Below are 13,436 nucleotides of genomic sequence, written 5' to 3'. Positions count from 1 at the left end.
AAGTTCAAAGCTAAGGAGAAGACATGTACTTCTGTTCTTCTCCATGCTGATCCCAGCAAGCAGTTGTAATGCTACTGCCACAGGACTGCTTTTACCTTTGAAAGTCAACTTTAGAGAGTGAAGAATCAAATGAGGCTTTCCCAAGGAGGCTGCTCCTCAAAGCGCTGCTGAAAATTCTCCTCCTCCCTCCATCCCAGTGTTCCATGAGCCCTTTCTGTGATGTATCTGTCTACTTAGCACTTAACATGTGACATACTAAATTTATTTACTCATTAATTTTTTCTATTGCTGTTGTCCCGTCAATTAAAATATATGCTGTGTAAGAGCAGGGGCTTTCTCTGTGTTCCCAGAATCCTGCCTGAGTGCTCCATAGATGTTTGTTAAATTACTGTGATCTACTCTATCAAACCTACACACACATACTCACATAGACACATACACAAAAAGAATGTGATTCTGGTGGCAGCCTCTCTCAGCACCACAGGACCCTAGACTAGGGGCTCTGTAGGATTTCCCAAACCCATTAAAAGGTGCATTCATTTGGACACCCTTTAGAGGAAAACCTTAATAAGATTCATCAAATCCATCAGGGTCCATGGTCCTAAATGGTACAGAACCCTCAGCTTTCAGAAAGGAATCCCAAAGCAGCTAACCACCTTGCCCAAGACTGCACAGCTTAGAGTTGGCCAAAACGGAAATAGAACCCAAGACTTCTAATCCCAATATCCACTCATCTAAACAATACAATATATGTTATCTACACAGATGATGTCATCATCATCATTGTCATCTGTCAATATCTTGCTCCATTTTGGAACACCAAAAATGAAACTGTGCTGTACTGATCAAGGTTGCTCATTTAATACCGGATCCATGTAACCTGTCTGCATTCTCTCCTGTTTCCTTAATATTGTTTATTTATATTGTCAAAGAAAAACCACAGGGTAGAAAATAAGATCGTCATCATGATGTACAATGATATCACAGTGTGCTATACATGATTCTCAAACACAGCACTCTGAAATGTTTTACAGTGTGTGGAGAAATACATTTAATTGTAAATATCTTCTACAGCAGGAATATTCTAATGCCTCATTACACGGAGATGAGTCTTCAACCTGGCGAGCTGCCTACCCAGCTTCTATGAGACAGAAGCACACACTTCCAACAGGCATCGTTACAACACACAGGCAGTAAGAGAGAAAAAGTATACATGAAACAGAATGACTTATGTATTACGTATTTTATGTTTGGAACAAAGAAAACTGAAGTGAAAATGTGGGCCAAAAGTGTGAAAATACCTTCTTTCTCTCCAAGGAACTCTATTTAGAGAGAAAATTGCTTGTTGTGAAAATCAATTAATTGTCACTGGAAATCTATCCATCTAGATAAAGATATTTGTCCTGAAACCAACTATAATTAGTATGTCACATCTGAACATTACATATTATGATTATTTAAAGGTATAAAAATGAGAGAGAGGCAACCACTGACAGGCTTATTAATAAGCCCATCAGCTCTGTGTCATTTATTTTCTAAACACCAGGTGAAATTGACATCCTAGCCTTTCAGAATGAGGACAATGTAATACACTTCCAGAAGAATGGGCAGCTGGCATCACTTTTGTTACCTGCTGCTGGAATAGAGGGAAATTCTGGCCAGGCTTCAACAAGGTACAGCTCTGCACTTTTGCAAAGATACACAGCAACTATCAGAAGCCACAGTAAAGAAACACTAAGGCCAGTTCCACAGAAAGATTTTTACTGGGTGCCAGATGAAGGAAGTATGTGAGTTCCCAATCTATGATAGCATACAGAGCATAAGCCAATATATTTTTCTTTACATAAATTATTATTCTTTAAATAAGTTATAAAAATAATTTCTATTCATTGAAGAAAAAACATTTAGAAAAGAAGAAAAAAGCATTTCTTTGTAAGCATTGTCCCTTCTGTATAGATTATCACCACTACATTTCTCAAATTTTACCAAATCATGAATTTTTTAAATGACACAAAAGACATTAAAACACTAATCACTGCATGAACAATTATAGTTCCTTCAAAAAAAGAAAGTAAAATGGAATTGACTTTCAAATCTTTAATTAAATTCTCCCACTAAAACACATGAAAGGCCATTAACTAAAATACACATTGGCTAAGAATGCTAAATTTCTTGGTTTGTCCCACCATTTCAAGAGGATGTTTAAGGTAGAAACTGGCAATTTGGATTTTACTATAAGTGAATTCATTGAGTTTTGTTTTTTTTTTTTTTATGGGGAAAGGATAGTCTAATCTTTTATTATTATTTAGTTTACTTTTACCTCAAAGGCAAAGTTACAGAGACAGAGGTCTTCTCTCCACTGGTTCACTACCCAGATAGCCATGACAGCCAGAGCTGGACCAGCACAAAGCTGGAGCCAGTATCCTATTCCAGGTCTCCCAAGTGGGTGAAGAGGCACAAGCACTTGGGCCATCTTCCACTGCTTTCCCAGGCTCATTAATAGGGAGCTGCATCAGAAATGGAGCAGCCGAGATCCAAATTAGTGTATATATAGCATGCTGGTATTGCAGGCAGCAGCTTAACCCACTACACCACAACACTGGCCCCAGGATATTCTAATCTTACAAAATGATATCAGATCTTCAAAAAATGTTTTGAAATGAAAAAATAATTTCACTTGGACTGTAAATCTAGGAAGTGTAAGTTTTGCCTTAGTCTATAAAAGCAGATGAGAAAAAGGATGCAGAAACCACGTGTTTATTTTTTGCCTACCTTGTTGTTTTTAATGCACTGAGAGGTGATTTAGTTTATATCATTTTGGAAGAGACCATTAATGTTTAATTTAATCTTAATACCAAAACTATGCGATTCCAGTTTGACTGTTAACTTTGTTACAAATCTCAGCAGCATAAGAAAACCCTTCCATGAAGATGGGAAATGGCCTTCAGCTGATGCGGCTTGCTTTCTGCGTTTGGAAAGCAGAGTGCATTTTCCCCAGATTCACTATGCGTGGTTGCTGGGGCCACTGTAGCCTACAGTGCCAGAGATCGCATTGTTCCCAGGTCCGGGGTTGGTAGCAGACAGGTGGTCACATTAGCATAGTCACACAAACTGTTCAATGCTGCAGGAACCTTTTCTTGGGGGTGGAGATATCTCCCTTTTTCTGAAAATGCAATGCACTAAAACTATTTTAAGAATGTAGTTAATTCTAATCATTCATGAAGACAGCATCTTCCTGTGTTTTAGGTGTAATATGGAAGCCCTGGCTTTTCTTGTTTCTCACTTGCTCTCTCGTTCTCTGTTTTTTTAAACCCAGTTTTACTTTGTGAACATGTTCATGACATTTGCAATAAATGTCTTGAGTTAAAAAAAAAAAAAGAGAGAGAGAAATGCCAACTCATAGAGGACAGCATTTGCTTTTTACTATTTTCAAAACCAGACTCTAATCACCACGATCCAAGCAGGGGCAAGTTATTCTTACCATGATTACAACACTGCAGATTACAACAGTTGGAGACAGCCATCAGAAGACAAGGAAAACTCGCCCTGTCCATTAGAAGAAAGGCATCTAATCAGACTCACTCATCTACTACTCAGACTAGAACTGGGCTGGAGAGACAGCTCTCTTCCTTTGGATTCCTTGGTGTTGCTGAGTATCCTCTCATGAAAATAGGCTTTGATTTGAAAGTCTTCCTTGATCCACTCTGGGGGTCAAGGCAAAAGCACCAGGGAGGAAAACCCACCTTGGTCACTGATGCAGGACAGATATGAAAGGGCTCACTCAAATTCACTGTTTCTAGCTTCATCCCAACTGTGAAGAAATGGCTTCGCAAATCTGCATGATCCTGAAGGGAGGAAGAGAAAAATAGTGAAAGCAATGTTCTTGTGAAATTAACTTGGCAACTTGTCCTTGAGCATTTCCTTGGGCAACTGAGATGGGATGGAAATCATTCACTCTCGCCGCTTCAGATTTCTAGTTATTGCAAAATACTGCAGGCTTAATTCTTTTCTGCAGGCTAAATTGCTATTCCAAGGGAGCCTCTGTGGCCATGCTTAAATGTGCACTAAGAAAAAAAAAAATTCACATTATATCACTTTGATCTTCCCAAGTGCCATCAGAAGTAACACAGTGGAGGAAAGAAAGTGATCGGGCATCACACACATAGCAGGACTACCTTCAGAAAACAGTGGCCTCTGGCTACGGAAGTTATGACACAAGGGCTTCTGTGAGTACCCTGTAGGTAACAGTCTCCCCCCACCCTCTGTGTCTGCGAGTATATGGCTTACCAGTCACAGCAGTGAGCCCAAGATCTTGCAGATGTGTGCACGTAAGAATCCAGAACCTCTGGAGCCAATCAGAACCTGACTCCTACTGCACACAGAGGAAACATCCCCTTTGTAATGGGCATCTGCCAGTTTTATAACCCACTCAACAGCAACCTTGTGTGGAGAGCTGGGCTTTCCTATCTCCCCAGGAAAACAAATTTCAATATCCATGTTAGCCATACAGCAATCGATGAAGTTGGTTGGACTCTGGATACCAGAACTTATCATGCTCAGATGGAGGTCTCCTCATAACACAGTCTGCACCAACAGTAGTGAATAATTAAATGAATTTGCAAATTTGCAATCTGTCCCTGAGGAAATGATAACTGCAGACAAATCCTACTTCTTCCAAAGACACCAATTAGGCATGAAATGTAAAAAGAAAAAAAAAAGAAAAAAAAGAAAATCCAGGGGCCGATTACTTACTTTCTTTTCTCTGCAAATCTAAAGTGGATTTTTAATTATTTCAGTGATGACATTCTATATCTGAGGGCCACACAGAGCCCAAGTGAGCTGTGTCTGCTCATCACCCCACCTTCAATTCCCAGAGCTGGTCATATCAGGTTCCAACAGGAGACCCAAAAGGAGGAACTTCCTATCACACTCTCCACGGCACCAGTGCTTCCCCAAAGGGGGTGCAGAACATAAGGACTGTTCAGTGTTCACACCACAGCGCAGTCTGCAAAGAGCTGTATGCACCGGGATACACAAGAACGGTTGGGTTTGGGTGGAGCGCATGGTGCCACCTCCTAGGAAGGGGGTTAATTGCAGCAAGAAGGACTGCAGTCAAATATGATGAAAACTAATCAAAGGAACTGGCATGTTCTCCACCTTCATAAATTCCGTAAGAACTTACAATCAACACTTTATAAAAATTATATGCACAAGGAAATGTTCTTGGGTGCAAGGGACAACTTTGATTGCTCAAGCTGCAACCTGTATAAATTCCTTGAGAACATACAATCAACACTTTATAAAAATTATAAGCATAAGGAAAACCATAAGGAAATATCTTTAGATGCAAGTGATGACTTTCTTTGTTCACGCTGTTACTTGTATGAATTCCATAAGAACTTATAATCAACCCTTTATAAAAATTATATGCATAAGGAAAAGCACAAGGCGATACTCTTAGGTGTAGGTGATGATTTTCATTGTTTAATGAAAATAGAAATTGTTTCCACAAATAAAGCATTTACTTTTAAAGGTAGCCAGGGCAGGTGGGTCAGAAAAGAAAAAGAAAATCAAATGCAATGGTATAGAGAGTTAATGCGTATAAACACATACCAACCACAATGCCAGAGCTATAATCCGCAGATGTGGTGACAGAAGAATTAAACCAAAAATGACTAACCGACATTTGTATTAATTAACGCTTCTGTCAGCAACCAAAGCCCCTAATACCTCTCAGTGGGAACAAAGTCACATTTGTGGATTTTGCAAGTAAATATTTTCCTCCTTGTAAGCACAAAATCCTTTACCATTTGAAAAGCGGTATTACTTTTAAATTATACTGTAATAAAACTGGCCCAAATGCATTCACCAAGTCTAAATGGACTTTATTAAGTTGTTTGATGACACAGAAATGGCTCCGGCACTAAGGACACATTTGTAGCCATAATAAATGGCGCAGATGCATGGGATGCCTCGTGATCCCTCTGTCTCCTTCTCTGCTGCTGATATCCTTCCAGGCTTCAGCGTTTCCCTCTCAACACCCAAGCTGCAAGGCCGAACAGCCTTGAGATCTGGCTCACTGATCATAGGAAAGGGGTCGCCTCTTGCCTCTGCGTGACTGCCTCTATTGCCATAGCTCTCCCTGCATTTCTGTCCCTCATGGTTTTTTTTTCTGCTTGAGAGGTGGCCTGAAAGCAATCTGGGCTTCTGGTCTACCTGCCACTTGACTCCTCTCCATTGCAGTTGGTGTGCCCAGTCTCTGCTCCATACACTTTTGCCCTGTTCTTTGCTTTCTGAGCGCAGCCAGCTGTCTAAATAGACTTGACCAACAGCCCCAGGCTCTTTGTTTGGCTCTGACCACTGACCGAAGTTTTGAGCCAAGTCCCCAGCCCTCCTGTATCCCAGATTCCAAGTTCTACCACAAGGAGCTGGTTGAAAACAAGTTCCAGGAACTCTGCACTACGAGCTTGTTGTCACAGGTCATAGCTGCCCAGAACCCAGTGGGACACCCATCGAGTTTTGCATTTTGAAGCAGTTCTAATTCCAGATTTATTTATCTTTTTTTTGGATTAGAGATGTTCAACTTGTAAAGTCTATGCATATATTCCACCATCTGGAATACAAAACAGTTCTGGTCCCAAGCATTTCAGAAAGGGATATTCAACCTGCACTAAGCTTCAGCTGTGTGTTCTTTGTCACTGGTTTCTGGCACACAGTTCCTAAGTCCCTTAGAATTTTCTGGATGATTAGATTTGTTCTAATGAAGTCACTCCTGGGAGATGCCTACGCATCTTCAGGCCTGATGACCACAAACACAAACACTATGATGTAAAAGTTGCACTCATCAGTTCTCTGTCCAGCTTCTAATCTCTGGGGAGGAATGAGAAGCTAGAGATTAAAGCTAATTACCAGTTCCCGATGAGTCAATCAACCAAGCCTACATAATCAAACCACCATAAAAACCTTTAACCATAGGAGAGAGCTTCCCCGTTGGTCAACATACCCAGGACAGCGGTGTACCCCAGCTTTATGGGAACAGGGATGCCTATGCGTGGCACCCTTCTGGACCTCAACCTGTGTACCTCTTACATCTGGTGGTTTACCCACATTCTTTATAGAATCCTTTACAATAAACGGTTTTCCCTCAGTTCTGTGAGCCAATTGCAAAGTCCAAGGAGGTGGTGATGAGAACCTTGATTTACAACCATCAGAAGCATGAGAAAGGGGCTGGTGTTGCAACACCGGCATCCCATTTGGGCACCAGTTCAAAGTCCTGGCTGCTCCACTTCCCATCCAGCTCCCTGCTAATGCACCTGGAAAGGCAATGGGAGATGGCTCAAATGCTTGGGCCCCTGTCACCCTTGTGGAAGACTCAGATGGCGCTCCTGGCTTCTGGCTTTGCCCTGGCCCAGTCCTGGCTGTTGTGGCCACTTGGGGAGTGAACCAACAAATGGAAGATTTCTCTCTCTTTCTGCCATTATGCTTTACAAATAAAATAAATCTTTTAAAAAGAAAAAGATGAGGTACAAAAGGCCCAGGACTTGTCTTTGGTGTCTAAAGTAAAGGCAATCTTGTGGAACTGAGCCCTTAACCTGTAGGTCTGTGCTACCCAGGGCTTGGTTAGTGTCAGAACTGAATTGAATCGTAGGATGCTCTGTTGGTCTTCAGAGTCACAGAATCTGTTTGCTGTAGAAAAAACCCACACAAGTGTCATCAGAAGTGTTGTGAATAAAAACAATTCATAAGCTGGAACCCTCTTACTTGTAGAAACACAACTGTTGTTGTTTCAAACTATTCAAAACCCCTGAACTCTCTAATTTAATACACCAAAAAAATAAGTCAGACATTTTGAGAGGTAGTAGCACCCAAACACAGGCATCTGGAACCTGGGCACAAATACCCACATGTATCTATACTTTCCTGTGAAATCTGAACTTCAAATATATTCCTTTATCTTCCAGCCCTAATTTCTACTTTCTGAAGATAACTTTTTAATCAGAATTTTTAAAAATCCTTCTCTGACCATGTAGATACCCCATCAATCTCCAGTGTAAATCAACATAATGGAAATTTTTGATTCAAGAGCAAAAACACATAATGATTAAGGGTTTGATTAAATCCACTACTCTAACATTGACTTTATGCATGAACAATGATGTCAAAAACGTTTCACTGCAAGAGAGGGATAATATTTTCCAAAGGAGCTTGCATCTGGAGCCTCAGATCTTGGAGGACTCTGAGAAACACAGAACTAAGCAACTTCCTAGCAAATGCCAAACTAACCCATTTATGCTACGTGGTTCATCCAAGAAAGACCTCCATAAATATGTATTGCATTAAACCTGACATGACAACAAAAACTAGACACAAGTTCTTCACATCCATTTCAGTTCTGTGTTCTATGATTCACTCAATAAGCCTTCATCAGAAACCACAGAGGGACCACACAGTAGGATACCGAATGCTCCATGGAATACAACAAAGGACTGTTGTGATCATGGCAGGCAAACAATCCCTAGGAGGGAATGTTGCTTTGAATATTTGAAGTATGCAATTCAGAATGATAAAGAGAAGATTCTGGGAAGGTGGCACATATGAATTTAGTATGGGAGGCTGGACCTTAAACACCGAATGAAGGCATCTGAGTAGGATCCAAAAGGAAAAGAAGGTATCTGATACTCTTGAGAAACGTCAAGTTTTTGTGATGACGCAAGAATTCAACAATAGCAAATTTCCAAATAAGCCAACATTAGCTGTGCATGGAAATGTACGTTCATAGTAGTCTATGAGAAAGTGTAGATAATCTCGCTGACCATCTACTTTGGGCTGGTGAAGCAGTTAGAGTGTGTGCAGTTGCTTACACAGACATCCAGCTAATCACTCTCAGTGACAAGGAGACAGAGTTCTTGGCTCCTAAAGATGATTCACAACTGGTTATCTATTGATAAAAAGTGGAAAAATTCGCTGTGGTCTCAAAGACATACCAGCTTTTGCCAAAGCACAGAATCATTCATACATCACAATTATTGGATCATGAATGATGACCTCCCTGCTACCAGGATATATCATTAAATCCTCAGTGCAGTTACAATCTGCCACATGCAAGAAATGGCGTTCACTGAAATGTACTAGAGTCCAGGTAAACGGACTCTTCTTTAATAATCCTCAGCACTGCCATTCCCACGAACATTTGTCGCTCTCCATTTTTATCTCTGCCCTAAAGTAGTTTTATATTGATCAAACATAAAATGCCATTCACTCTCCTGGAGGACTGTCTTTGGAGGCTACAGTAGCAATCTCTCTTCAAGGGGTCTTATTATCAATCAAATGGCATTGGAAAAAGGGATTCTGCATACAACAGCTTCCTATCTCTGCTCAGGTCTCCCCAGATATACACTCCCCTCAGAAGCCAAGCAGCTCCCTCACTCTCCTTAGACACAGTGACTTTGCCATAAACCTAACTGGGTTTGCAATCAAGTGGTGGCAAACAACCACAATGGACCAGGTGGGGAACACTGGAAAGCACCCACTCCCCTGTGTGAATCATTTTCGCCATCACAGACTCCGGGGTGGGGAAATTAGAAACAGAGGGGTTAAGTTACATAAGCAAGGGCACAGAGCCTGAATTCAGAGCTAAGCCCCCTGACCCTAAGTCTGTGACCTAACCATCAGATTAAATAACAGGCTGGGAGGCAAGTCGGAAAGCACCTTGCATTTTTACCAATAATTAGCAAAAGACAAATAAAACTCCTACACACAATCCACAGATTCCAAGCATTTACTTCAAACAAAGTTGTGACCAAGTGAAAAGGTAGTAACTATTAAAACTGATCATTTACTTAAAGCCTCTCATTTTGGTCATTCATTCACAGCACTTTTCAATAGCTTTGGGGCAAAGTCGGATTTCTGACACTAACAGTATCCCCAAAGTGCTTATCAACAGCCAGCCACAGTCTTCATCAACAAGGAACAGCTACCTTTACTAACTACTTGCATGTGTCCAAAAGAAATGAAAATCTGAGAAACGTGGACAAGAAGGCACTTCTTCCTGACACCTGTTTCCTCTGAACGTCGTCAGTGTTAGCCAAGACAGGTTCATGGGATTCACGTGGTTACTCTAGCAAACGTGGCCGGCTACAAAACCCACAATTGTCGCTGATATGAAACACAGCGTGTTAAGCACTGATCTACACTGAGTGAAGGGGAAAGGAGATGGTGTGGATCCTGACACTGAGAAGCTTGAAATTCTGTGTAGAGTGAGAAATATTAAGTGTTACACTGGACAATTCCTAGTGTACTTGTACTGGGTGTTCTGGCTTTGCAGTTCTGAGTATGTCTCTCTTCCCCTAAGAAGTAGGGATCAGTAGGCTGCATTGATCTCAGAACACAGCCTGCACGCACTACACCGTGGCCATCCACAGCTGTCAACACCAGCCGTCCAGGAAGTCGCTGCCTTGGATGAGGCTGCCACACTGGGGAAAGGGCAGGGGTGGAGGAAGCGAACACAGCTCTCTAGGAAACATGCCGGCCACACAGCGTCTGGACAGCAGACCCTGTGAATATGCAGCAACCCAAACTTGCCTGGCCGACTGATAAAGCTCCAGGAATATACAAATTATGATGAGTATTCATCTACCACAGAAAACTAACAGTCAGAAGAAAGACAAGACAAATAAAGAACACTGGGGTCCCACATGCCTACCTGAATTTAACTCATCTCCACATTAACCTGAAAAAATGCAGGTGATGCTATTAAAATGCACTATGTGTGAAGCAGGTATTTAGCCTAGCAATTAGGACACCTACGACCCACATCCAGGACATGAGATAAATTCCTGGCCCCAGTTCCTGACCTGGCTTCCTACCAATGCAGAACCTTGGAGGCAATGGTGAGGGCTCGAAGTAACTGGGCCCCTGCCATCAACCAGGGAGACCTGGACTGAGTTCCACGCTTCCAGTTTCAAGCCTCGCCCGGTCCCAGGCACGGTAAGCATTCAGGGAGTGAACGAGCGGATGAAAGTTCTCTCTCTGTTCTGCCTCTCAAATAAATAAATAATTTTTAAAGGTGGTATGTGGCTATCAGACTCCAGAAATATCCTAGAAATATTCCTGGAGGCCACAGGAATTTTTACCCTCTATAGCAGCAATCTGAGCTTCAAGTTTTAATTCTGCCTCTTCCTTTTTGCATATGTTGATATGAAATAAAAGAGGCAAAACATAGATATGCAAGTTACCCCACCCCAATTTTTCTGAAGTACCAAAATGCTTTTGTGTATTGTACTTACACAATACTGTTGCAAGTATAATTTTTTCAGTTCCAACGTGCCAGTTTTTTTGGTCTACAGGGAGCTCAAAATATTTCACATGCTTCTTGTCAAGGCCCCAATTAATCTGCATAATTTCCAAGAATAGGCTTCAGTGAAACCAATGGAAGGTTTTAATTAGTATTATATTCAAATTGTTATATAATAAAATACACTTCAATTCCTGTATTCATATCAGCGTGACGTGTCATGCTAAATAAAACAGTCCCATGCCACTTATCAAATGGTTCCTCCTTTTGTCGTACTAACGATCAAGTGCTTATACGTTCATCAGGAAATTATGCTTGTAATACTAGTTTCATCGGAAAACAGACATTAGGATGCCAGTATTTATTAAATCAATAGTATAATTACACTTCAATTCCACCACACTGTCTAAATATAGCCAGTGAAATATTTTAACCAAAAAATGCAGTGGAAAAAAAATCCATAAACTGAACCCTGATATGCACTTCCATTTTTCTCCAACAGCTGTAAATAGTAATTTTATCTACTGGTTGTGCATTCAATCAAGTTAAAAAATAGCAGTGAGAAAACGCGGTGCTGTAGCATTAGACACTGCAGCTGGAACTGCTTGATTTGTAACCGGCGATGATCCCCGGCCTCTTTCACAGGTCCAAAAACTGGTCCCAGATGGTGAAAACGCAAGCGCAATGAAAATGTCTTTCACTGACCAACACTTAGCACCATAAAAACATTTACCAATGGCAAAAAATTCCAACCTTCCTTATGGCACCTTTAGGAGACACCCAGAGCTAACTCTGTGGTGCACAGTACAGCAACGCACTCTTCTCTTTCCTGCTTAGTTAACTTTTCTTATAAGCTAGGATGGCTTCTCCTGTTTCCATGGCAACACAGTCTATGGGCTCAAGGAGGGCCTGGCAGCAGCTCTTTGGGTCCCCTTCCCTCCCAGCTTTCACACCCACTGGTAGAGTGGAGTAGACACAGTGGCTGAGGGATATCCCTCTGCTCCTAAGTGAGGGGCTCAACTGTTGTCATGGAAACACGACACAGGGCACTGACGGTCCCCGAAGTGTCCCCAGGTTTGTAGATACCACCCGTCAGAGAAAGGAGACTGACTTTTTGTTCTACCCTCTGTGGACACTGATACTGTGGCTACTGAACACAGGGAGCTCTCAAACCCCTCAGTGATATTCAGCCAGGAGTGGGGGGAGACCTTACACTGGAAAGTGCCCCATTGCCAGCAGGCCCTGGGGGGCAGACAGAACAACAACATCTCCAGTCTCCAGAGCCTCCCTCCAATCACAGCTGCCCTTGGCTTTAACCAACCAACCCGTTTCCAGGTGAGAAATGTGTTCATTCCCCAGAACAGAGCTACTCAGCCCCAGCCCCACACATATGGGGGTCAAACTGAGGTTATCTCAACCAGATCTGGAGATCCCCCACGTGGCTTCTGTCCTTGCCACTAGAATAAGCGAATTTCTCTGAGCCTTGAGCTTCCTCGGTCTCAACTGTTAAGGCTGGAACAGCTATCGTGTCAGGTTTTGTGTGGATAATGCAATGGCGTGTGGAAAATGCCTGGTATAATATCTGCCACTCTATTGGTGCTCAACAATTAGAAGTCACCACTAAATCTATTGCAACACTTCCCACTGGAGAAGGAATGTTACTGTGCGTGGAAATTGACCATGCTCTCAAGTATGGGTCTCTTTCCCTGACTTTTGATGCTAACCCAAGGGATCAGAAACAGTTGATAACCATCACAAAGATGTTCCCAGGGAGAGTAACACCACCCAGGAAGCCAGGATACGTAGCACTGCAGCCATGCTCATTCATGTCCCCTGGTACAGACCCCCATTCTTGGAATCACTGTTACTGAACTCACTGAGTACTTGGATTTGTACAAAATCAGAAGCAAGACAACAAAATTAAGAATCCTTTTGCAGACTGTGCACTCACACAGATGTTACGTAGTTACTTTTAGGAAAATTAGAATGCCAAGGGAAAAACGTTAATCCTGCTGAGATCTACATAATCCTCCAAGTGGCTACTAAGGGGGTTCTGTTTTAAAAATTAGTTTATTTATTTGAAAGGCAGAGTTACAGAGAGAGAGGGACAGACAGAGAGAGAAATCTATTGGTTTACTCCCCA

General features: G+C 41.9%; 1 protein-coding gene across 5 annotated transcripts in view; it reads right to left on the bottom strand.

Moving 5' to 3' along the window:
- Window positions 1-13,436, bottom strand: part of SFMBT2 (Scm like with four mbt domains 2) — a 259,960-nt gene that overhangs the window by 93,163 nt on the left and 153,361 nt on the right. For all 5 annotated transcript variants that reach the window (XM_062210951.1, XM_062210948.1, XM_062210952.1 and 2 more), the window contains exon 8: window positions 3,744-3,845. In XM_062210951.1, coding sequence (XP_062066935.1) covers window positions 3,744-3,845 — 102 coding nt within the window. The remainder of the gene's footprint in view (window positions 1-3,743; window positions 3,846-13,436) is intronic.

The sequence above is a fragment of the Lepus europaeus genome, chromosome 14 (genome assembly GCF_033115175.1).
Source record: "Lepus europaeus isolate LE1 chromosome 14, mLepTim1.pri, whole genome shotgun sequence".
In the NCBI taxonomy this organism is placed as follows: Eukaryota; Metazoa; Chordata; class Mammalia; order Lagomorpha; family Leporidae; genus Lepus; species Lepus europaeus.
Note: the sequence above shows the minus strand (reverse complement) of the source record. Positions and strands in the feature narration are given on the sequence as shown.